This window comes from Pleurodeles waltl, chromosome 4_1 (assembly GCF_031143425.1).
Source record: "Pleurodeles waltl isolate 20211129_DDA chromosome 4_1, aPleWal1.hap1.20221129, whole genome shotgun sequence".
In the NCBI taxonomy this organism is placed as follows: Eukaryota; Metazoa; Chordata; class Amphibia; order Caudata; family Salamandridae; genus Pleurodeles; species Pleurodeles waltl.
In genome coordinates, this window is record NC_090442.1 from 809773461 (window position 1) to 809799723 (window position 26263).

General features: G+C 49.4%; 1 protein-coding gene across 1 annotated transcript in view; it reads right to left on the reverse strand.

The window, feature by feature from the left end:
* The window catches only part of CFAP54 (cilia and flagella associated protein 54), a 1075777-nt gene that overhangs the window by 704626 nt on the left and 344888 nt on the right, over window positions 1–26263 (reverse strand). The window contains exon 18 of the mRNA XM_069229529.1: window positions 25763–25916. Within this exon, the coding sequence (XP_069085630.1) occupies window positions 25763–25916 (154 nt within the window). The remainder of the gene's footprint in view (window positions 1–25762; window positions 25917–26263) is intronic.

Below are 26263 nucleotides of genomic sequence, written 5' to 3' on the forward strand. Positions count from 1 at the left end.
CCTGTACTGGGTGGAGGTGCGTCTCACCTCCCCCTGCAGGAACTGTAAAACCTGGCGGTGAGCCCTCAAAGGCTTCTGCCTGTTGTTACAGCACCCCAGGACATCCCATCTAGTGGAGATGCCCACCCCTCCGGACACAGACCCCTCTTTTGGCGGCAAGTCTGGAGGAGATAATGAGAAAAACAAGGAGGATTCACCTACCAGTCAGGACAGCCCCTAAGGTGCCCTAAGCTGACCCTGCCTTTAGAAATCCTCCATCTTGAGTTTGGAGGATTCCCCGAATAGGAATAGGGATGTGCACTCTTCCCCTCTGGGAGGAGGCACAAAGAGGGTGTGGCCACCATCAAGGACAGTAGCCATCGGCCTAAACACACCCCTAAATTCAGTATTTAGGGGAAACCCTAAACCCAGGAAATCAGATTCCTGCAACCTGAAGAAAGAAGAAGGACTGCTGACCTGAAATTCCCCACAGAGACGACAGAGGCACCAAATGACTTGGCCCCAGCCCTACCGGCCTGTCTCCAGACTCAAAGAACCTGCACAGTGATGCATCCCACGGGACCAGCGACCTCTGAGGACTCAGAGGACTGCTCAGCACCTAAAGGACCAAGAAACTCCAGAGAACGATGGCTCTGTTCAGAAACTGGAACAACTTTGCAACTTGGAAACAACTTTTAAAGAGACTCTCACCTCCCGCCAGAAGCGTGAGTCTTCACACTCTGCACCCGACACCCCAGGCTCAAATCCAGGACAGCCAACACTGCAGAGAGGACTCCGAGGCGACTCCAGCGATGTGGACCCCCAGAGTCGACCTCCCTGCACCCCCACAGCGATGCCTGTATAGAGGATCTAGAGGCTCCCCCTGACCGTGGCTGTCTGGTAACCAAGGAACCCGACACCTGGACCAAGCACTGCACCCGCAGCCCCCAGGACCGAGAGGATCCACCTACCAGTGCAAGAGTGACCAGCAGGTGGCCCACATCCTAGCTAAGTCAGTGGCTGGCCCAAGAAGCCCCCCTGTGCCCTGCCTGCATCATCAGAGTGACCCCCGGTTCCCTCCATTGGTTTCTAATGCAAACCTGACGCCTACTTTGCCTACTGCACCCAGCCGCCCCTGTGTCGCTGAGGGTGTGTTTTATGGGCTTGTGTGTCCCCCCTCCCCCTCCTTGCTCTACAAAACCCCCCTGGTCTGCTTCCTGAGGATGCAGGTACTTACCTGCTAGCAGACTGGAACCAGAGCACCCCTGTTCTTCATAGGCGCCTATGTGTTTTGGGCCCTCCTTTGACCTCTGCACCTGACCGGTCCTGTGTTGCTGGTGCAGTGACTTTGGGGTTGCCTTGAACCCCCAACGGTGGGCTGCCTATGCCCAGGAGACTGATCTTTGTAAGTGCTTTACTTGCATGCAAAAATTAACCAAACTTACCTCCCACAGGAACTGTTGATTTTTGCAGTGTTCACATTTTAATCAAAAGTGTGTGTACTACTGCTTTAAATCAAAGTTTTATACTTACCTGTGTGAAGTACCTTGGATTTTATGTACTAAGTCTACTGCTCGACCACACTACCACAAAACAGAGAATTAGTATTATCTGATTTTGCCACTATCAACCTCTAAGAGAAACCCTTGGACTCTGTGCACACTATCTTTCACTTTGAGATAGCATATACAGAGCCAACTTCCTACAATCAGTCTCTTTGTTCAGATTCTAATTTACATTATTTTAGAGGCAGATGAGAGAAACACCACGTCTTTGTGGAAAACAGTGAAAGGTTCTGTGAAGTAAACAACTCAGTTTTGTGACCTGCTGATACTATGACCATCAGCAAGGAAGGCTTACTCAAAATAACTTCCTGTCACTCATGTGGTCATCTCAAACACCTGCCCAGAAAAAATAGATGCATTAGACTCTTGATTGTCTTGCAGGCCATAGAGAAAGACTCCACAGGTATATTTTGGTAAGCCCTTGTGGCTACTGGCTGAAAACAGCACCCAGATCAAACCATATCATACCATACCTCAATAAAGGTCACACCCCACCTAGCCCAAACTCTTCCCATTGCTTCAACAATAAAATGCTGATAGTCCTGAGATCTTTGGCATGCTGTTCCCCCTAACGTTTTTCCTTCATACTGCCTGTTTTGCTGACTTCGTGTTTGCTGGCCTTAGGACTCCGCACACTTCATCTCTGCTAACCAGTGCTAAAGTGCTCTCTCCTTAAAACATGTTAGATTGCCTTATACCCAATTGGAATATTTGATTTACTTATAAGTCCCTAGTAAAGAGGCACTGCCTGCGCCCAGGGCCTGTAAATTAAATGCTACTAGTGGGCCTGCGGCACTGATTGTGCCACCCATTTAAGTAGCATTTTATACATGTCTCAGGCCTGCCATTGCATTTCGACCTGGCAGGATAAACCTTTTCCCAGAAATCCTAATTTTTAATACATATAAGTCGCCACAATTTAGGTCCTTGACAAGGGTGGGGTACAGTGTATTTAAAACGTTGGACATGTACTTCTAAGTTTTACATTTCCGGTTAGTGAAAAACTCTTAAGTTCGTTTTTCACCTATGCAAGGCCTACCTTTCCCATAGGATAACGCTGGAATTACCTTATTAAATTTTATAGGTGAAATTTCCAAATGGGAACAGGTACCCTCTTCCTGTTTGATGTCTCTGGAATAGCAATTTAAAATCCTAACTTATGGTGAAGTCATGCCACTTCTAGAAAGTTGCCATTTTCTCTCCTTAGCCATTTGGTGCCTGCAGCCTATCTCTGGATCACACGTGTGAGTCTGTGTGACAGGCTTTGTGTATTTGTCCTAGACAGTCACACACAATGAGGATCTTAGATGTGACTGGATCAGCCATCACTGGAAGGATGGGAGGGAGGAGCTGGAGCCAGCCCCAATTACACTTGAATAAATTGTGCCTTCTCCACACAAAGGGCTGCATACTCCCATTGGTTAATCTGGAGCCAGGGCCAGGAAGGCAGCGCACCTGTGCACTTCAAGCGCATGCCTCTAGAAGCTTCTCCCCACCTCAACGGCACAACTGGGTATAAATACTGGACCTCAGAATCCACCCCTTCAGTATACTTCTGGACGTGTGGATACTCGGCTAGGAAGAAGGACTGCTGTGCTGCTACAAGTGCTGCCACTCTGCTGGGCAGCTGCTCTGAAAGAACTACTGCTCTGCTGTGCTTACCTGATGTCTGTTGCCCTGTTGCCAGGGTGAGAAGGACTGGACCTGCATCTCTTGAACCCAGCACCCAGAGTGAGGCTGGCTTCCTGATCTGAGGCCTCAGAGACATAACAGGCTTCCCACAACCTTGCATCTGCACCTGGACTCTACAATCTGTGAGTCTACACGCCAAGTGGTGCCATCCCAGTTCTATACCTTTAGAAGTGAGCCTAAGTGTGCTGTCATCCTCTGTGGATCCAGCGAAACTGACGCATCTCCTCTCCTGGCTGGAGCAATCCTGAACAGAACTGAAACAGCTCGACTGCTGAGTGGATTGGACCCGTCACAAAGACCAGCATTGCCACCACATTGCACAATGCCTTCAGAACCACCACTGTGCAATGCATCCTTAGTGCAGGCCCTAGCTTCTCTTGTCGACGGCAGCCTCAGTGACAACGCTGGACTCTACATTGCAGGCTTGCAGCTTTTTGGAAGGGACTCATCCCCCTGATTGCACGCCACATCCTCTACACTGGAATTCACCTCGCGAGCCCCATCAACGAGATGCTCAACAACAGCTGAATCACTTCCACATGAACTGCTTAAGAAGGCTGCTGAAAATTACCTGGCAGGATGAAACTATGCTCCTTCATTTCCCCAATGGCAAAGGCAGCTTGACTTCAGCTTATCAATATAAAAATGCCTGTCCCCATCTGCCATTTAGAAATGCAAAACTTATTACTAATGCATACATGAGTAACCTGTGCTATTACACAGCTTATTCCTAGAATTCTGCTACTAAGAGTGCTACGTCATCAGACCACAGCTTTGATGACAAAAAGCCAACAATACATAACACCTCTTGTGGGTTTGCATGATTGTTTAGTCTATTAATGGAAAAACAGTGTAGACTAAAAAAAGGAGCAGAGTAAAGTGTCACTATTTACCAAGTTATTCAGGGGCTTTTCATCCCATGACACAACAGAAAACTCTCCTAGAGGCACAAAATACAAAGTGACAGGTAGTAAAACATTGGTCAGAATAATACAGTACAAAAAAGAGTGGTAGTTGGCCAGTGATCAGATCAGGACCAGCAGGCAGGACCTCAGATTTAAACAAGAAGGTGATGTATGGAATGCTTGAATTAATCTCAGCCACTGGCAATCGCCTGGGTTGCATCATAGTCCATAATTTTTCACCCACCATGTCACCTCAATTAGGACCCAACAATATGCAAATCATTCTTGACCCTGCACCAATGGGAAAAGTCCAGCCCAAACTGCCAGGCCAGGCACTCACTGAACCAGAATACAGGCAACCTAGGACTGGTTTCACCCTGATTATGGTTCATCAGCCATGTAGAGCTTGGTTCCAATGACACAGTGAGCACGTAACCCATGTCTGAGCATACCCTTCACACTTTGGGAGTGAAATTCAAAATCAACAATGTGATGGATGGAATGCTTGAATTAATCTCAACCACTGGCAATCGCTCGGAGCCACATCTCCCAGTCCATCGTTTTCGTCCAACATGTCACCTCAAAACGAGGTGACATGGTGTGCAAAATAACAATTAACTGGGATGCGGGCCCGAGTAATTACCAGTGCCTGAGATTAATTCAGCAGTCCTACCTATCACTTTTTTGTACATGTCAGGAGTTCAGATTTAGGCAATCTAGTATGGAGCATAGAAAAATCTGATATGAAGTATGAAGGAGAACCCACTCAAAGGCAGGGGTTCAAATGTGCGTGGGAAGATTTGGTATCAAGTGAATTGTCAGGTATGGAAAATTTGAATTTGAATGCATGGAAATACAATGGGAAATGGGAGCATCTCTGATAAGTAGATAGGAATCTGCAGACCGACATAGTGTTTGATTATTTTTTGCCAGTAGCAGAAATCTCTGTTCACGGTGCATGAGGTTCTCTCTTGATCCCAGTGGTCTATTAACAGATGCATTTTATCATATCTCTTGAAGTCTGACTTTGTAACAACCACAGCTCGTGAGACCAGCAGGGAATGAGGCCCTGAAAACTCCAAGCTGTGAAAATGTGACGTAGCCACCTGATGAGCTAGATCTTGTCCCAGTGGGGGAAACCCATGCCCCTTCTTGTATACAGAATGTGCTGATACGTTGTAATGTAGGAGTTGGTTGTAGATTTAATTGTTCATTCCTAGACTGGGATGAAAAAGCGGATGCAGTATTTTGTTCGGTAAAGGAATGCATATTGTCTCCTTGACACTCTCACGATTCAATTAAAGTAAGTAGGTAGGACCTCAGTAAATTAGTGTATAAACTGCTGGTTTTGGAACCTGGCGAACTAAATTATAATCTCAGATCTGGTACCTGCCTACAGTTATGTGATTACAGTCAAATCAGTTAATCTCCCTGTGCCTAAAATTGATGGTAAATATATTTTGAAATGTGATGCAATTATAAATATGGAAAAGTAAAGTACTTGGCAATTCAGATCTGTAAATCCCCATTTGCTAAACAGGATTATGTCATTTCACAACATTAATGTACGGTTTTCCTGTGCTCCCCAACTGCATACATTCATGTGTATATGAGTCTATCCAGGTATGTCTCTTCTCTCATCGGCAAGATCATCAACTTTGCAAACCGACTACTCTGAATTATCTCCCGTGGAAAACCTGCCTTCTCCTACTGACTAAAGCTATCCACCAGCAGCAGGGCTCAATTTAAGCCCCTTAGCTTGGTGTTCCCCTCAGGTATAGTTCCTTATCACCCTCTCCTCACTCCAACAAGATCTCGATGATGAGCCAACATCTTTCGCCCAGTCACTAAAGATCCACACGCCCAGTCCGGCTTTTTTTCACTTCATCTATTTGGTCCCCTCGACATGCATGCCGTCCAGTTAAAGCGCAGGGCTACTCCCACCTTACTCACCTTTAAGGCTAATTAAAAAAAAACCTCATAATTCAAAAATCCCAACTGCATAGTTTAACAGGCACGTGTCCCTGATACTCGTGTACATGGATTGCTTACGACAATTTATAGTGTAAAAATGTGTCTGTGTATCCTTGTATGTGCTCCGAGTCCTTCCTCGGAGTTATCAGGATTCAGAGTCCATACCTCAATCTCACACCTTTTCGTCTATGTTAACCACCACTACAGAGTACCGTTCTAGATTGAGAAATTGTTACTTTGTCCCATTTGTTTTTTAAATACAATGGCTGCTAAATTGCTTTTTTCCTCCTGTCTGACTGCTCCTAAGCAGTCTCACTTCCGGTCTTTTGCTTTGTACCATTAGTCATACAATATATGGGGTGACACAAAGCTCCCCTATCAGCCCTACGTAACATCTATGTGGGTGGCCTCTATGGCCACTCTTATTCGCTCTTTTACCCTTCTGCGGACCATGTATAGCTTCATGACTGTATGAGCAGAGATGTCAAGAACTGTCTTTCCGTCACTGCAAAGTGGATGTTATAAAACCTACTTCGTTTAAATTCCTCCAAAACTAGACTCCTTACATCCAGCAAATACTCTTCTCATTAGTTGACTGAATGATAACTTTGGACTTCAGGCATCACTCCCTTCCAACCAATCAATCTCTTTAGCAAGTTACCCACATCTACATGGCTTTATTTGCTTAAAAATCGTAAGGGGTCTGCCTTGTTCCTCGTCCCTTTTGTAAAACCATTTTTCACACTATGATCTTCTTTCGCTGCAGCTATTATAACTCGCTCTAATAGTACTTCCTTGTTAGGTGGCAAAAACGCTGCTCCAAATCCATATATTTCTTTTGCATGTGAATATTGATGTCCCTTACGCAACCCCATTCCCTATTAAAGGCAGTTCCCTCCTCCGGATTAACTGATGTACAACACTCGACATTAAGCCTGTGAGCAGTCCCTTCTCTACAGCATCGCACCTGACAGTCAGAACACAGACTCTTAGCCACAAGTAGAAGTCACCCGCAGCTTCTTCTCTCATAAAGGGACCTCCTTGATCAATAAGCATCCTGGTGTTAACAAGACAACCTTTTCCTCTTCCTCACCTAATGATCAGGCAAAATAGCAATGCCAAAACCTCACTAAACCACTCGTTCTGCAAACAGGAAAATCTGATAAAAAGATGTCCGACAGCGTTCATTTGTAATACCATAGTCATGACAGTGGGGATTTCAGTGCCTTCTCAACGTGGTACCCTTCTACACTGCCTCAAGGCTTGAGATTTGTACCAAACTCTCTCTGGACTTTCTCGCCAAGAACTTTGTATTCCTACTCTTTTGGCTGTGTTACTACCACAGTTTTCAATCAACAAGCTTCAGAGTTTGAGTGGAGGAATATACTAATGCATCCACTCTATGAATCTGTGTTTGGCTCATAGTCACATGTTTGAATTCCAACAGGTCCACTCAGCCTTTCATTATTCTGAGATCACTAAAATGAGAACCACTGAGCTGGGTAGCAAGAAGCATAGTATTTCACTTGTAAGAGACTCAACAGTTGACATGCACTTTACAAATACACCTTAAACTAAATCTGAATTTGACGGTTTAGGAGTAGTGTGCAAAACTAGGCACATTGTGCAGGGGGCCCAGGCAGCCACACGGGGGGTTCCAGAGGCAAAACCTAGATCACCTAATGCTCTAATTTTTGAGGTAGCTTGGTCGAGCAGTTAGGCTAATCTTGGAGAAGTGCACAGCATTTGTTGTACTCACAGTATCAATCAAACACCACACACACTCAAAGTAATAACTTGATACCAATTTATAAAAATACTTTAGCTTTTTATATACATTTTAAGAGTAAGATCGTTAAGATTCGGTAAGTACTTTTCAAGATATGATTTTCTGAACTTTCAATAAATACAGTCTTTCTGAGCGTAATTAAGAGGCAGTCACTTTAAAAAATGCATATAAAATCGTACAGTTGCTTTACCAAATTCAGCTTTCGCAGGTTGGTCAAGGCCATCGGTGGGCACGTTGTGCCAGCAGGAGAAGTTTGGGTGGCTCCCATTTCTGGCAGGAGCAGCATTGGAAAGTCTCTTGGAGCTGGTGCAGAGCCACTGCGAGGGACCACTTGGAAAAGGTCTGCAGTTGCAAAGTTAAAGGTTGGTGCCTTGGGGTTCCCTTGTAGTGTTGTGGTCGCAAGGGGTGTGGACCCTGGGGCAAAGCTGGTTACCCGTTGCAGGACAATGGACGGCCAGGTGCAGAGCGAGTTGGTGATCCAGGAGCTGTGGGCAACGGAGTCCTTTGGAGCAGGAGGTGAGTCTCTTTGAGAGCTGCTTACAGGACAACGAGGGCACTCTGGCAGGTGGTCTGGGATGTTCTGGAAGTCCCTCAACTGGGGCTTCCTCCTGGTCCGGTTTCAGCTCTGGAGGAGCTGGTTTTCTTAATGAACCCCCACCTCCTTCCCCACAACTAACAACATGGGAGGAGCAAGTCTTGCCAATCATGCATCCTGAGGGCCTGGCAGGAGTAGGAGGAGGATTGGACTCTGGTAAGTCACATCTCTATTACTATCACCCCCCTACCTGCATGCCATCACAAATTCCCACCCTCACCCTCACTCCCATCACTCACCACCTCCCACATTCCCCACCATCACAACACACTCATCCCAATACCAAGCCCTGCATGTAACACCAATGAATGGACACCACTCACAGACCTGCATGGACACCTATCACCACTGCATGCACACTGGAGATAATCACCTAGCCCAGGGTTCTACAAAGTCGGTCCTGGAGAGCAGGAATCCATGCCAGATTTTTAGCATATCCACATTTAGAAAAATGTAGATTTCTGAAACATCTTTATTCAAAAAGTGGATATGCTAAAAACCTGGCATGGACCCAGCTCTCCAGGGCCGACTTTGCACAACCCTGACCTAGCCCACCAAAAAGCTACTCACTCAAAGGCAAATCTGCCAGGGCAACAACAACCATAGAGGGCAACACACCCATGCATAAAATGTCACATGTCACTGGAATGGCATGGCAAGCAAAAAAACTGATGGATTAAACCCAGATCTGTGACTGGGGGGTGAATGTTTGATTTGCTCTGCATTCCGTCCTTCATCTGTTGTTTTTGCATTTGTCACCCCAAATGGGAAGGGTATGCCCAGACATGTGTCCCGTGCTTGCTATGCCACCAGATTCAAGCTAGCCTGGCTGATGAATGGTGATACCCTGAAACTGGTCCCAGGATGCTTGTTTCTGGTCCAGGGAAGACCTGGCCTGGCAGTTCGGGCTGGACTGTTCCCATGGGTAACAAGGTCAAGGCTGATTTGCATATGGCTGGGTCCGAACTGGAATGGCATGGCAAGCAAAAAAACTGATGGATTAAACCCAGATCTGTGACTGAGGGTGAATGTTTGATTTGTTCTGCATTCCGTCCATCATCTGTTGTTTTTTGCATTTGTCACCCCAAGTGGGAAGGGTATGCCCAGACATGGGTCCCGTGCTTGCTATGCCACCAGATTCAAGCTAGCCTGGCTGATGAAGGGTGATACCCTGAAACCGGTCCCAGGATGCTTGTTTCTGGTCCAGGGAAGATCTGGCCTGGCAGTTCGGCTGGACTGTTCCCATGGGGAACAGGGTCAAGACTGATTTGCATATGGCTGGGTCCGAACTGGAATGGCATGGCAAGCAAAAAAACTGATGGATTAAACCCAGATCTGTGACTGGGGGTGAATGTTTGATTTGTTCTGCATTCCATCCATCATCTGTTGTTCATGCAGAAACAATGACAATGCATTTACATCCCCACAGGTCCCCCAGCCAATGTCACCGGAGAAGAGGTGCCAGCAACATCCAGTCCCCCCATAGAAGAGGTCCACAGCTCTGCTCACCTGGATCTGGATGACCAACCTGGCCCATCAGGGACCTCCGGATAGTCGGTTACCCAGGCACACTCACACCACCACAGAGCCTCCCCCTCAGGAAACACCACCACAGCACCTACCCAGCGGGCCCATACCTCTATCCCCACGACACAACAAACAGCAGTGTATCCACCACTACAGGGGCCCCAGGCCACAACACAAACACAGGACGATCAGGGACCTGGGGTCAGTGGCAGTGGGCACACAGTTCAGGGGACAGAGTCACAGGACATCAAGGAAGCTGGGAGGACTGCTGTGCACCAGGGAGAGGGCAGGCCCAGGGAATCGACTCTCCAGGAGGCACTCACTGCGATCCTGAGAGCATACCACCATCCCCAGGAGACGATGGGCCAGATGCTGGACATGTTGCAGGAGAACATGCGGCTGCAGGAGGGACAGTACCTGGGGATCAGGGAGGACTTGAAGGACATCAACACCACCCTGGTCTCCAATGCAGGGGTGCTGGCAGACATGGCCAACACTTTGAGGGAGACAAACTGATGAACAGCCCTCCACCTCTGCTGCCGCTAGTGGACAGAAGGCCCCACCACAGGACCAACAGGCCACCAGCACCCCTCCCCCTGCAGAGGGAGAACCACCCCGCAAACATTCCCTGCGATCCAGGCAGAAGCCAGAGACTATTGCCAAGACCCACACCAGGAAATAAGACTCTCCTGATTGTCACCCCATCGTCCCACTCTGTCACCCTGTCCACCTTGAACTGCCATTGCTCCCCTTTACTATGACCCCTTGGACAATGCACCTGTGATACAAATAGACTGGACTCCAACCTGGACTTTCCTCCATCACCCTCCCCCACCCCAGCCCATTGCACACCCACCTCTAACTCTTAGCACTTAAATAAACACCCTTTGAAAAAATACAAGAATGTAGTATGCCAAATGATTTAACTATGTATTCGTTTAACAAGGTTTAAACATTGAAAATCAACTGTACAGAAATGTATACATAGGAATGACCTTTAGATGGCTGCAGTCAACACACCAGGAGAAATAGTGGGGCACAAATATCTGCAAATAGAGATGCCAAAGGCTACAGTGAGTAGCCATAGAAGTGGGAAAATCAGCCTGCCAGTGACAATGTCAAACACAAAACTGTCAATTAAATGTAAAGTTACACTGTCTTACTTGTGTGTCATTGGAAGTATTGACAAATTATTGACCTTCTGTTGTCCCCATCCTCTGACTCCTCATCTTCACTGTCTACAGGGTCCACTGCTTCCACACGGCCATCTCCAGCCTCATCATCCTGCAGAAAAGGCACCTGGCGATGTAAGGCAAGGTTGTGCAACATACAGCATGCCACGATGATCTGGCAGACTTTCTTGGGTAAGTAGTACAGGGATCCATCTGTTAGATGGAGGCAACAAAACCTGACCGTCAGGAGGCCAAAGGTCCTCTCTATAATTCATCTTGTTCGCCCACGTGCCTCATTGTAACGTTCCTCTTCCCTTGTCCTGGCATTCCTCACAGGGGTCAGTAGCCATGAGAGTTTGGGGTAACCAGAGTCACCTGCAAATATCGAGGGACAACTTTTAGCCACACACCAACCCTTAGGGCCCACACCATACCCATATACTAACATACAGGGCTCACCTGTTAGCCACACCCTGTGGCTCTGAAGTTGAGCCATCACATGTGGGATGCTGCTACTCCTCAGGATAAAGGCATCATACACAGACACAGGATACTTTCCATTGATGTGGGAGATGTACGGGTCCGCCAGGCACATCCATAAAGTGAAAGCTCTTTTGATTTCTGAACACCTGTTCATTTTGCCGGGGGTGGGGGGGACAAATGCAATATGTGTACCATCAATTGCACCAATTATGTTGGGGATATGTCCCATTGCATAGAAATCAGCTTTCACTGTGGCCAAATCCCCCACCCAGGGAAAACAATGTAGCTGCGCATGTGTTTAATCAGGGCAGACAACACTGTGGTCAGCACTACTGAGAACATTGGCTGAGACATTCCTGCTGCCAAGCCCACTGTCACTTGGAAGGAGCCAGTTGCCAGGAAATGGAGCACTGATAGCACTTGCACAAGAGGGGGGATCCCGGTGCGGTGACGGATAGCAGATATTAGGTCAGGCTCCAATTGGGCACACAGCTCTGTGATTGTGGCCCTGTCTAGTCTGGGGTGAGGATAATGTGCCTGTCATTCATTGTTGCCAAGTCCACCAGAGGTCTGTACAAGGGGGTATGTCTCCATCTCCTATTCATCCGCAGCGGTTGCAATCTATGGGGCAAAATGGTGAGCAGCTGGTTAGTATCTCTTTTTTCCAACCACTACACTTAAATGCATGTCGTGTTTGTAACAGTATTTTGTTTGAGAGGTCCAAATGGTACATATGTGTACTGTGACGCAGTTAGGAGCCATGGCCTGCACCCCACCCCCTGAAATGGCATCCGCCTGTCCTGTTTGGAGGGGCAGGTGGAAATGAGGTAATTCCGCTGACGTTGTGCACCGTTGCAGGAGGCGGTCGAAAACTGCTGTGCAACTCCTCATTGGTTAACATTGGGCCCTATGGGGTACAGTGGCCAATGGTGATGTACGCCGGCGGTGACGGTATGCACCGCCGCGGATGTCACCGCTATTTTCTACCTGTTCACTCACTTGCTACCTGACCTTCAACAGAAGAGGACCTACACTGCAAGTGCTGCTGTGACCTGTGTCTGGAACTGACCATGGCTCGTGTCACTGAGGAAAGGGCCCCTGCCTTCACCTCAGCGAGTTGGAGCAACTGGTGGATGGGGTCCTACCCCAGTACCGAATGCTGTATGGGCCTCCAGACTAACAGGTGAGTACACTGTGAGTACGATGCATGGGGCATGAATGCATGGAGTGCTGTGTGTGAAGGCCTCATGTGGGGGATTGGGGATGGGACCTGGGCAGCGTGCTGCTTGTATGGTGGGCCATGTCTGTGCTAATAGGGATGGGAAGGGGCATGGTGGGCCATGAGTGTAACAAGCAGGACTGTCCGACTAATATCTTTTCCTGTGTCCAGTTCCCTGCAGGTCAGCGCCCATTAAAAAGGATGCCAAGGATGTGCGGACCTTTGGGGTCTACGCCAGGCGGAGCACCAACTGTCGCAAATGGTAGGAGGACCTGAGACGCTGGGCACGGAAGACTGCGGAGGCCCAGTTGGGGATGGCCTCCCAACGAGGAAGGGGTGCCTGTCGAACCCTGACCCTCCTGATGGCCTGCATACTGGCAGTGGCCTATCCGGAGCTGGATGGGCGCTTGGGGGCATCACAGCAGCCACAAGGGGGTGAGTACAGTGCCCCCAATATACAACTTGCGCCTGGTGGGGTGGGATCTGGGTGGGGGGATGTGGGCCTATGGGTGCCCATAGGCCAGGCCTGACATTGCAGAGTAGGTCCCATGTTGGGCAGGGTTCTGATGCAAAATACCTCCAAACAAACTAGTGGGCATCCGCTCCTGGACAGGGGTCTGTGGGTCTCAGGTATGCTGCAATTGGCGTTAGGTGTCCCTATCCATGGGCTGGTGACGAGCATTGTGAATGGTAGTGCATTGCCTAGTGTGTAGGGCTGTTCCCTGTGTGTGTGTGTGTGTGTGTGGTGTATGCCAACTGTGGTGTTGTTGCTGCCATTGACCAAGTGTATCCTTTGACTCTTGCCTGCCCTTTTTGTTTTGTTACCCGGTCCTTATGTGCATTAGCATCATCTGGCGGAGGAGCTGAGGCACCGGCGACGGAGGGAGCTGCATCCCACAGGGCCCAGGAGGCCGAATCCACCGACGGTGAGGGCACCAGTGGGACAGAGGGTGTAGGAAGTTGGCTCTGCATGCACTATTTCAAAGTAAGAAATAGTGTGCGCAGAGTCCAAGGGTTCCCCTTAGAGGTAAGATAGTGGCAAAAAGAGATAATTCTAATGCTCTATTTTGTGGTAGTGTGGTCGAGCAATAGGCTTATCAGTGTTATGCATTTGTTGTACACACACAGGCAATAAATGAGGAACACACACTCAAAGACAATTCCTGGCCAATAGGTTTTTATATAGAAAAATATCTTTCCTTAGTTTATTTTAAGAACCACAGTTTCAAGATTTACAAGTAATACTTCAAATGAAAGGTATTTCACTCAGGTATCTTAGGAACTTTGAATCAACCCAATATCATGTACAGTTTTAGCAAAAATGGCAATAATCTATTTTAAAACTAGACAGTGCAATTTTCAACAGTTCCTGGGGGAAGTAAGTATTGGTTAGTTTTGCAGGTAAGCAAACCACCTACAGGGTTCAAAGTTGGGTCCAAGGTAGCCCACCGTTGGGGGTTCAGGGCAACCCCAAAGTTACCACACCACCAGCTCAGGGCCGGTCAGGTGCAGAGGTCAAAGTGGTGCCCAAAAGGCATAGGCTTCAATGGAGAAGGGGTGCCCCGGTTCTAGTCTGCCAGCAGGTAAGTACCCGCGGCTTCGGAGGGCAGTTTCAGTGCTGTGGTTGCTGCAGAATCTGGATTGGGAAGGGTCCAAGGTGCAGTTCTCCTGTAGGAAGCAGGTTAGTTGTCTGTTGACGGCCTGCTCGATGACTTTTGCCGGGAAGGGGAGCAGGGAGATAGGCCTGACGTTCTTGAGGTCCTTTGGATCCACCTTGGGTTTTTTGAGGAGGGCGTTGATCTCAGCGTGTTTCCAGCTCTCCCGGAAGGTGACGGATTCGAAGGAGCTGTTGATGATCTTCCGTAGTTGGGGTGCGATGACCGAGCTTGCTTTGTTGAGGATGTGGTGAGGGCAGAGGTCAGATGGAGAGCCGGAGTGGATGGTGTTCATGATTTCGATGGTGACGTTGTTGTTGACGGGTGTCCAGGAGAGCAGGAGATTGGTCGGAGGTGAATCTGTGGTGTTGGTGGTTGCCGGGGGGGTCTGGGTGCTGAAGCTGTCGTGGATGTCAGCAATCTTGCGGTGGAAGTAGGAGGCTAGGGAGTCGCAGAGGTCTTGGGAAGGTGGGATGTCGTTGACGTTGATGCTGGGGTTGGAGAGTTCCTTCACGACGTTGAAGAGCTCCTTGTGGCAGTGTGCATTGTTGTGGGTTCGGTCTTTGAAGGCGGTTCTTTTGGCCGGCTCACATGAGTTGGTGGTGTCTGAGGATGGCGTTTTTGAAGGCTGTGTGGTTGTCCAGAGTCTGATCTTGGCGCCATTTTCTTTCGAGTCTTCGGCAGCTTTGCTTAGATTCGTGGAGTTCGGCAGTAAACCAGAAGGCTTTTCGGATGGTGTGTCTATTGGAGGGATTCTTGATGGGGGCAAGAGTATTGGCACACCCATTGCCTGACGTTGCGGGCAGTTGCATCACTGTTGGTGGTGTCGATGGGTGGGTTCTGGAGAGGGTCGCAATAAGTTGGTCTTCTGTGACCTTGTTCCAACTGTGGTGGGGGATCTGCTATGGGTGGTAATGTGTTGTGGGTCTCTTGAAGGAGAAGTGGATGCAGCGGTGGTCTGTCCAGTGGAGTTCGGTGGTTTGGCTGAAGGAGATGTGATTGCTGGCGGAGAAAATAAGGTCGAGTGTGTGTCCTGCGGAGTGGGTTGGTGTCGTGATGAGCTGTTTGAGGCCGAGGTTGGCGAGGTTGTCGAGCAGGGTGGCGGTGTTGTCGTCGTTGGTATTCTTGAGGTGGAAGTTTAAGTCTCTGAGGAGTATGTAGTCAGTGGATGCGAGAGCATGCGTGCTGAGGATGTCGGTAATGGAGTCGCTGAACTGCTGTTGTGGGCCGGGGGGGCCTGTAGATGAGGGTCCCTCGAAGGGTGGTGTTTGGGTCAGAGTGGATTCAGAAGTGCAGGAGTTTGGCGGTGCTGAGGGTGTCTTCAGTGTTGGTCGATATCCTGAGGGTGTTCTTGTGGATGATGGCAATGCCTCCTCCTGGTTTGCTGGCGCTGTCCCAGCAGGTGACCGTGTAGCTGTTCGGGATGGCTATGGCGATGTCAGGCGCTGAGGAGGGGTTCATCCAGGTCTTGGTCAGGAAGGCAACGTCTGGGGAGGCAGAGTCGAGTAGATTCCATAGCTCTACTGCATGCTTGTGGACGGAGCGGGTGTTGAGGAGGATACATCTGAGATGGTTGCGTCCTGCGTTGGTGGGTGTGTCGTTGGAGTGAAGGCTGATGAAGGTGCAGTTCTGGCAGGAGAAGGGTCCGCGGGTGGTCTGCGGGGAGGCTTGAAGGCAGGCAGGAGAGCAGCCAATGTTGAGGGCGCAGAGAGTGGCGGCATCGTAGTGAAGACGTGAGTGGCAGCGGTTGTGGGGACGGGAGCCAGGGGTTCAGGCGCTGGGCGCGGTCACGGCATGGACGGGCACAGATGGTCTTGCCTTTGGCGCGGCCACACAGCGGCCGCCATTAAGTAGGGAGGTGGGGGGGAGGAGAGGACAGCTGGGAGGTGGGAGGGGGGCGAAAAAACAGTGCGAAAAAGGGGGCGGAGCTGAAAGGGGGTGGAGATGGAAAAAAAGGGCGCAGGCCGCGGGGGCAGCAGCAGTGGGGGGAGAGAGAGAGAGAGAGGGGGGGGGAGAGTGAAAGTGAGAGAGAGAGCGAGTGGAGTGAGAGAGAAACAAGGAAAAGGAGCACTAAGGGACATTAGTGGAGCAGAGAGCAGAGCAAAACAAAGCAAAAGGAGGAGAGCGGCAGAAGGTAGCCTAGTAGGAAAGCAGCGCTCTCCCACTAGACACCAGGGATGAGGCGCAGGCAGAAGCCTGCTGGTGGAGGAGGGCCTCGAACTCCTGACAGGGGTCAGGATTTCAGAGGAGCCAAGGAAAGTGCTCTACTTAGATGGTGGAGCCACGGGAGGCAGAGCAATGCACTGACCAGGTCAGTGGTATTGCTAAGCCTACCACGCAGCGGGCGCCATTAAGTAGGGAGGTGGGGGAGGAGAGGACAGCTGGGAGGCGGAAGGGGGACGAAAAACAGCGAAAAAAAGGGGGCGAGGCCAAAAGGGGCAGAGTCGGGAAAGGGGGTGGGGCCACGGGGGAAGCAGCGGCGGGGAAGAGAAAGAGGGGGAGAGTGAAAGTGAGAGAGAGGGAGCGGAGTAAGAGACAAACAAGGAAAAGGAGCACTAAGGGACAGTAGTGGAGCAGGGAGCAGAGCAAAGCAAAAGGAGGAGAGAGGCATAAGGTAGCCTGGTAGGAAAGCAGAGCTCTCCCACTAGACACCAGGGATGAGGTGCAGGCAGAAGCCTGTGGGTGGAGGAGGGCCTCGAACTCCTGACAGGGGTCAGGAGTTCAGAGGAGCCAGGGAAAGGGGCTCTACTTAGATGGTGGAGCCACGGGAGGCAGCGCAATGCACTGACCAGGTCACCCCATATACTCACCCCATGCTTCCCAGGATGAAGCACACTGGGCACAATGCCTCCTCCAGAAACAGTGGAAAGGCCATCAACTTACCCCATCCTTCCCAGGATGAAGAACACTGGGCACAATGCCCCCTCCAGAACCAGTGGAAGTAGACACCCGCTAGAGAGACTGTGGCCTTGCACTCCCCAGGACCAAGCACAGGGCATGTTGCCCCCTCCAGAGCATGTGGGCAAGTCACCCACTTGAGAGACTGTGGCCTTGCACTGCCCAGGACCAAGCCCAGGGCAGGTTGCCCCCTCCAGGACCAGTGGCGTTGTACCATCTTCCGGCTGAGGTCCCCCCCATTCCCCGACACCCTGAGGTGCCTGTCTATTTTTGGCCTGATGCCCCTGCAGTGTTCTCTCCGTGTTGTTGCAGGAGTGAGGTTGGGCCTTGGACTTTGTGATGTGGCCCACGGACATTGAGGACGGCCTTGGACTTTGTGATGTGGCCCTGTGGCCCACGGACATTGAGGACTGGGCAGTGTCTCTTGTATTGTAAATATGTATATACTTTTTGATTTGGATGCACAAATTTCACCTATATTTATCTTATTACAGCCTTTTTACACTATAGTAGTTATCCTTGCATTATTCCTGACAGGTACAGGGTGTATATGTTATGTTACCGCATCTGGTTGTGTGTGTGTGTGGTGTTCGGGGTGGGGGTGTTGCATGTTGGGTGTGTGTGTCGCTCTCTTTTTCCTCCCACCCTCCCCTGTGTGCTAGACGGCTGTACTCACCGTGTTTGTCTTCGCTGGCGTTGGTGTTCGTCATGGAGCAAAAGGTAGAAGAGCATGGTGAAGACATGCAACTCGGGCTCCATGGCAGCGTGGTTCTCCCTTGAGTGTCCAGAGGTGAATTGTTTCCCTTCTGTGCATTGATTCCGCCAAGCTTTTGAAGTCATTGGTACCGTCCCGGAAAAGGTGGTGGATAGGTGTGTCATATTACTGTAGGCAGTGCATTGTCTTCCGCCTGGCTGTTAGTGGTTACCGCCATGGTGCCTGTTGATTTCGCCCTGGCGGTCGGTGTGTTAAAGTGTCTGTCAGCCTGAGAGGTTTCCGCCGTGGTCATAATTTCATATTTATTACCACCGGGCTGTTGGCGGTATTACCGCCATTTTATCACCGACCGCCAGGGTTGTAATGAAGGCCTAAATCCTTAGTGACCGTTATCATTGAGAGCAATGTCACCTTCCCCATTGTTTCTATTAGGGCAGGGCAAACGGGGGTTGAATGTTTTTGTGCAGTCAGGGGCAAGATACTCAAATATTCTACAATTTCACCCATTCGTGCCTGCTGTCATCAGGATGTTATGGAACATCTGAAGCATGAGTCTAATAGACATACTAGATATAAAGGTACACTAGTCATGATCAACCACTTTTGTCACCGGTTTAGTTTGTCTATTTGCCAATCCCGTAGCCAAGACATTGGTTTCTAATATGCAACAGAAAGTTGGCAACCTTATGAAATCACAGTTCTTCTGGGATGATCAGTTGTTATTCCCTCCTTCAGGTAACTGTGAAACATATTGAGCATATCGAACTAAAATTTTAACATTGGCCTTATTTATTCTGTAAGTAACTCTGTTGATAGACCATTAGGGTCAGGTGGATTCTTGGTTTCTATTTGGGCTACATCTGCCTCAGTCTATCACTACATTTATTTTCACTTATTGGGAATCTGTTTGTATGACTTGCCTTAAGACGGACAAATGTAGATCGATTCTTTGAGCGAAATGACCACTAGATCATTACTGAATTCGTAACTGATTTGCTTGTTCTGAGCAAAGGTACTTAATTACACAGAGCTATCACTTTTTGCACTCTTCCTTGCTGACAGTAATGGAGAGACCATGCCAGTGTATATTATTGGTTCCTTCTCTACCCCAGACATGCCTGGGCATGCATGTATCCTATAACGCATTAGGGCACGAATCCATCCATAATTTTCGCACCACCCTGTCCCAAATCGTCACTGTGCCTGTTTGATCGGTGCTGAGGATGGCCGTTCATACAAAGACATGGCAGCGCACATGCACTGCATCTCTCTTGCTTCACCCTTTTGCCAACCCAATCAAATTTCTAAAATATGACATGCTACAGTTTGAGATTACACTACAACTCATCCTACGTGGCTCGGGGCATAGGGACGGCTTGTCATCTGTCTATGTGGGTGCCATTACCTACATATTTTGACCTTATTGCAACCGGATAGGGGCTAGCCTAAATGGAGCGCATAAACTTTTGGTTGAGATAGGTGACGTGCAGCAAACCGGGGGTGTTCTTAAGCCTAGAAAATCTGTGCCTAAATTGGTAATGTGCCAACACCAACAACCACAAGAAAAACTCCTGGTTCACCCCCGACCTCAAGAACTCCAAGAAAGAATGCCGCGCCCGCGAGAAGGCGTGGCGCCTCAACCAGACCGAAGAGAACATGTCAGCTCTCAAGGACGCCACCCGCCAACACCACCAACACCTCCGCGCCGCATGAAAAACAGCCTACCGGAACAGACTTGACAACAACGCCCACAACAGCAAGGAACTATTTGGCATCGTCAAAGAGCTCTCCAACCCGGACGCAGAAAACAACCCTATTCCCCCCTCACGGGACCTCTGCGACTCCCTCGCAACCTTCTTCCACCACAAGATCATCGACATATACAACAGCTTCCCGACCGCCAACGCAAACCCCCACCCGGAACCCGCCACCGACATCACCACCATCCTCACCTGGAGCCCTACCACCACCAAGGAGACCACCCGCGTCATGAACTCGATCCACTCCGGATCCCCATCAGACCCCTGCCCGCACCACATCTACAACAAGGCCGACAACATCATCGCACCGCACCTCCGAGACGTCATCAACGCCTCCCTCACCGCCGCCACCTTCCCGGAGAGCTGGAAACACGCAGAGCTCAACGCCCTCCTAAAGAAACCTACAGCAGACCCCACCGAACTCAAAAACTTCCGGCCCATCTCTCTCCTACCATTCCCCGCCAAAGTGATTGAGAAAATCGTCAACGCTCAACTCACCACCGCCCTGGAAACCAACGACTCCCTCGACCCCACACAGTTCGGTTTCAGGGCCAACCACAGCACCGAAACCGCCCTCATCGCAGCCACGGACGACATCCGAGCCCTGACCGACAAGGGAGAAACCGTGGCCCTCATACTCCTGGACCTCTCTGCAGCCTTCGACACGGTCTGCCACCGCACCCTGATACACCGCCTCAGCAACGCCGGCATCAGAGGCAAGGCCCTGGAATGGATCGTCTCCTTCCTCTCCGGAAGGACTCAGAGAGTCCGCCTGCCACCCTTCAGATCCACAGCCACGGAGATCATCTGCGGCGTACCCCAAGGATCCTCCCTCAGCCCCACATGACCCCCCTGGCGAACATCGCACGCAAACACGGACTCGACCTCATATCCTACGCCGACGACACCCAGCTCATCTTGTCCCTCACAAACAACCCCACCTCAGCTAGGACCAGACTACATGAAGGAATGAAGGAAGTAGCGAACTGGATGACAGACAGCCGGCTGAAACTGAACACAGATAAGACGGAGGTCCTCATCCTCGGCCCTACTCCCGCCGCATGGGACGACTCCTGGTGGCCCCCCGCCCTAGGCAGCACTCCCCAACCCACCGACCACGCACGCAACCTCGGCTTCATCCTGGACTCATCCCTCTCCATGACCAGACAGGTCAACTCGGTGACCTCGGCATGCTTCAACACCCTCCGCATGCTCCGCAAGATCTTCCGCTGGATCCCCACCGACACCAGGACGACCGTCACCCACGCCCTCGTCACCAGCCGCCTGGACTACGGGAACACCCTATACGCCGGCATCACCACCAAGCTGCAGAGGAAACTACAACGGATCCAGAACGCTGCCGCACGACTCATCCTGGACATACCCCGCCACCACCACATTTCCGGACACCTGAAGAGACTTCATTGGCTCCCAGTCAACAAGAGGATCACCTTCCGACTCCTCACCCACGCACACAAAGCCCTCCACGACCTCGGACCCAAAATCATCAACAACCGCGTATCCTTCTACACCCCTCCACGCACTCGATGCTCGACCGGACAGGCCCTGGCAGCCGTACCCCGCATCCGCAAAGCCACCGCCGGAGGAAGATCCTTCTCTTTCCTAGCAGCGAAAACCTGGAACTCTCTGCCCAGCCACCTTCGCGCCATACCTGACCACCTCTCCTTCAGAAGGCAGCTCAAGACCTGGCTCTTCGAGCACTGACCCCCCGCCTCCAGCGCCTTGAGACCCTTTATGGGTGAGTAGCGCGCTTTATAAATGCGATTGATTGATTGATTGATAGCAGTGATTAATGGAGTGGATAATGCGGGTACCCCAGACAATGCAATGTGTAGAGGAGCATTCTACAAAGCATTATAGTCCTTTAAAGGTACAACATTTCTCCCTATGCGAGACAACGCCCCCAGCCTCTTGTAAGGCAGCAAGAATACAGTCCTTATTATTGCAAGCTTCGATGACGCAGAACCTGATGTTTGTTTTCTAGAGAATTATTGCGAGCTTCGATGAGCAAGAAGGCAGATGTTGAGGGCTTGTTTGGGAAGACTGGAGTGGAAAAGGAAAATCAAATGAAAGGTCATATGTTTTATAGAAACGTCTTTGGAAAAACGCATAGAAATCTTCATAGTTACCTGAAGCTCCGACTCAGAGTTAGCAAGGAAGTTGACTAGGGAGTGTTGCTTTATAGGAAATGGTGGAAAGTGGAGCATTTGGGAACCAGAAAGAAGTAGTCACACTTGGCACTTTGGCTCCAATGGTTTCTTCATAACTAATCTTCGAGAGTTTTCGGAACACCTAGACTGTTTCAAAACCTTATTTGTATATTATACTTTCTACAGGTGCCTTTTTGGCTCTCCCAAAGCCATGAGGCGCCATGGGCATAGGCTCTCCCAGAGCCAAGAGATGCCATGGGTCTATCACAGTATGTGGACACTGTATGTGCCAACTTAAAACACTGCCTCTGCCATGGGGTTTGGTTGCCTGCTGTCTTAAATAGTTGAAGAGCTGAAGTAGTGCTATTTTACCAGTTTAGACAGTGGTAAATGTTTGTCACAATAATGTTAAAATCATCTGCTTCTTTTGGCTGGAAATGTAGATGTCAAACACACAACAACGACTTAGGCAAAAAACCTAATAACACAAGTAAAACCTAACCGCTCACAACAACACAAAAAGTAAAAACAGAATGAAACACAACCATAGTACAATACATCACCATTAAATTGCACTACATCACAAAGACCAGCAGTACAAAAACAACAGAGCACATCACCACCAAAACCAAAATGCCACACAGTATATATGCACAAACATCCGTGTCACACATCGTAGGAAAGTGCCCCTTTTGGCATGGTTACCCCACCCACTTTTTGCCTGACATTGATGCTAACTTGACTGAGTGTAACCAGGCCCCAGAACCAGTGTTCTTTCCCTAAACTGTACCATTGTTTCCACAATTGGCACACCCCTGGCACACAGCTAAGTCCCTTGTAAAAGGTACTAGTGGTACCAAGGGCTCTGTGACCAGGGAGGGTCCCTAAGGGCTGCAGCATGTATTGTGCCACCCTAAGGGACACCACACCAAGCACATGCACACTGCCATTGCAGATTGTGTGTGCTGGTAGGGAGAAAAAGGCAAAGTCGACATGCACGCCTACTAGGGAGCCGTGCCCACCAACCACTGCCTGTGGCATAAGTAGGCTACCCCTCTAGCAGGCCTTACAGCCCTAAGGCAGGGTGCACTATACCATAGGTGAGGGTAAAGCTGCATGAGCAATATGCCCCTACGGCCATTTTAAGTACATAGACTGGGAGTTTCTCATTACAAACTCCACAGCTCCATGGGGGCTTCAGTGAAGGCTGGGAAGTTTGGTAGCAAACTTCTAAGCACAATAAATCCACAATGATGCCACTGTTGGATTTATTGTAAAATGCACCAGAGGGCATCTTAGAGATGCCCCCTGTAGTGTACCCAACCCTTTAGTGCAGGACTGACCTTTCTGTGCCAGCTTGCCACTAAAAGACAAGTTTCTGACTCCATGGGGTGAGAGCCTTTGTGCTCTCTGGGGTCAGAAACAAAGCCTGTACTGGGTGGTGGTGCTTCACACCTTCCCCCTGCAGAAACTGCAACACTTGGCGGTGAGCCATAAAGGCTCAGGCTCCTGTTACAGTGCCCCAGAGCACTCCAGCTAGTGGAGATGCCCACTCCCCTCGATCAAGCCCCACGTTTGGCAGCAGGTCTGGTGGGAAAATTAGGCAAAATGGGGAGAAGTGACCACTGCAGCTGGGACAACCCCTAAGGTGTCCAGAGCTGGAAAGAACCACTCCCTGCAGATTCATCCATCTTGTTCTGGGGGATAGGGACCAATAGAGTTAGGAACGTACCCCCCCTTCCAAAGGGAGTGGGCACAGGAAGGGTGGAGCCACCCTCAGAGACAGTAGCCATTGACTACTGCTCTCTGACCCCTGTAACGCCCCTAATTCTAGTATTTAGGGGCACCCTTGAACATTACTCACCAGATTCCTGGCAACCTCAAGAAGAAGAAGAAAGAAGAAAGAAGGACGACTGCTAAGCCGACGCCAGCAGTGAAGATTCCCAACGACAACCGACTTGGCCCCAGCCCTGCTGGCCTGTCTGCAGCATCAAAGACCCCTGCTCCAAGAAGGTGATGCATCCTGCAGGACCAGCGACCTCTACAAATCTCCAGAGGTCTGCCTGCCCAGCAGAGTACCAAGAACGCCCGAGGACAGTAGCCCTGTCCAGAAGAAATCTTCAAAAGGACTCAATAACAGTCCTGGATCCGCAAGCCCTGCCCACTCTGCACCCGATGCCCACGGCCCGAGTCCAGGTGGCCCACCAGTACAGAGAAGGTCCCAATGCGATTAGGGTCCATCCTGGGTTGACCCATCCTGACCAACACAACGAGAGCCTGCAGCCTGAATCCGGAGGACCCCCTGACTGCAAGCAGATCCGACGAGGATTCCCAATGCCCAAGGAGACCCCTGGACCCCACACGCTGGCCCTGGGGAGTCCGACCAACGGTCCAGCAACATCCAGTGGTCATCTCTCCTGCCTGTCCAGCCTTTGGTTTCCTGGAACTGACCTCATGGACCCAGCCTGCAGCTTCTTTTGTGACCCCCCCAGGTTCTCCCTATTGAGAAGCATTGGGCACCTAGCTTAGTGTTTGCACCCTGCACCCGGCCGCCCCTGTGCCGCTGAGGTTGTGTGTTTGGTGTGAACCTGTACCCCCCTGGTGCTGACCTAAACCCCCCAGACCTGTGTCCGGGAACCGCGGGTACTTACCTAGTATCCCAAGTCCTCATAGGATTTCACTGCAAACCTGATACTAAATTTGACCTCTGCACCCAGCTGGCCCCGTGTTGCTGGTGGTGCACTTCTAGGGAGGCTTGAACTTTGACCTGCGGACATTTTATCCTCTGAAGACTGGAATTGTAAGTCGTGTACTTACCTGTTAACTGTGCTAACAGTCCCCCCCACCCCCAGGACTCTAATGACGCCTATGAAAAATTGCACTGTCAACTTTTGAAAAAGAAAAGTGTTACTTACTTGTAAACTGCTTTACCTGCAATAACAAAACAAAGTACATTTGTTACATATGCTTGATACCTACTTACAACTGTACTTAGCTGCAGCAAAGATCTTCTGGTTCAAGTAATAAAGTAACAAAATATATTTTTGCTATATAAAAGCAATTGGCCTGGAGTTAGTTATTGAGTGTGTGCCTCATTTCTTGACTGTGTGCGTACAACAAATCCTTTGCACTACCCTCTGATAAGCCTAACTGCTCGACCACACTACCACAAAAGAAAGCATTAGTAATATCTACTTTAACCTCTGTTAAGCCTCTGGGGAGCCCCTGGACTTTGTGCACACTATACTCGTCTGGTATAGTATATACAGGGCCAGCTTACTACACACATTCCCACCCCCAAAAATCTATTTTTATAATATGGTGGTAAAAAAGTGTTTGCACCAAGCACTTCCTAAAGTTAACCACAAAGGCCATGAAATAGGATGAGTCAAAAAAGATTTATGATCCAGATCCAAATGAACTAAGTGCTATAAAAATAACAAAAAATCCATATATTCAATCGCATTCTATTTCTGTTCTACTGTGTACACCACTGGATATATATTACTTTTACTTAATTCACCTGAACTGGCTTCATGACAGCCACAAGCAATGCTATCATTGCTACTTCTCTTCAAACATACTTCATTTGCGCGAATGTGTTAAGGAACAAGTTACCAAAACAATACATTATTAATGTGTGCGGCCATTAGGCATTCCTACCATGTATGAGGTTGAGGAGTTTGATGGACACTCCATGCTGCACGTGAATGAGCTCCAGATGAAGGTCCATCAGGAGGCTGTTTCTTAAGAATGGTTCTGAAGGGCTCGGGTATTCTGTCCTTGTCATCTTCAAATTGTGCTCTCCCGACACAGGCTGAAAAGTGATGATAATAATAACGAAGTAGGTATAAATAAAATCTTACATGGTTTGTTTTTTACGGTCACCAAATTGTTGTAGAGTATAATTTTATCCAATTTGTTCGTGTTCAGTCAGATAAATGTTTACTATTATACTTTAAACTTACATAGTGACAGGTGCATAAAGACAAATAAAAATTATCGCTTTCTGCATTTGCATTTCAGAATAAAATGAAAATAAAAATATCGGTTTAGATGGAAAATAAAAACATATGTTAACTAATCGATTGGCCAATGTTCTTGAAACAGACAATGCAGTGACTAGCTTTCGTTTTTCATGCAAGACTAAGGACCATATTGTGA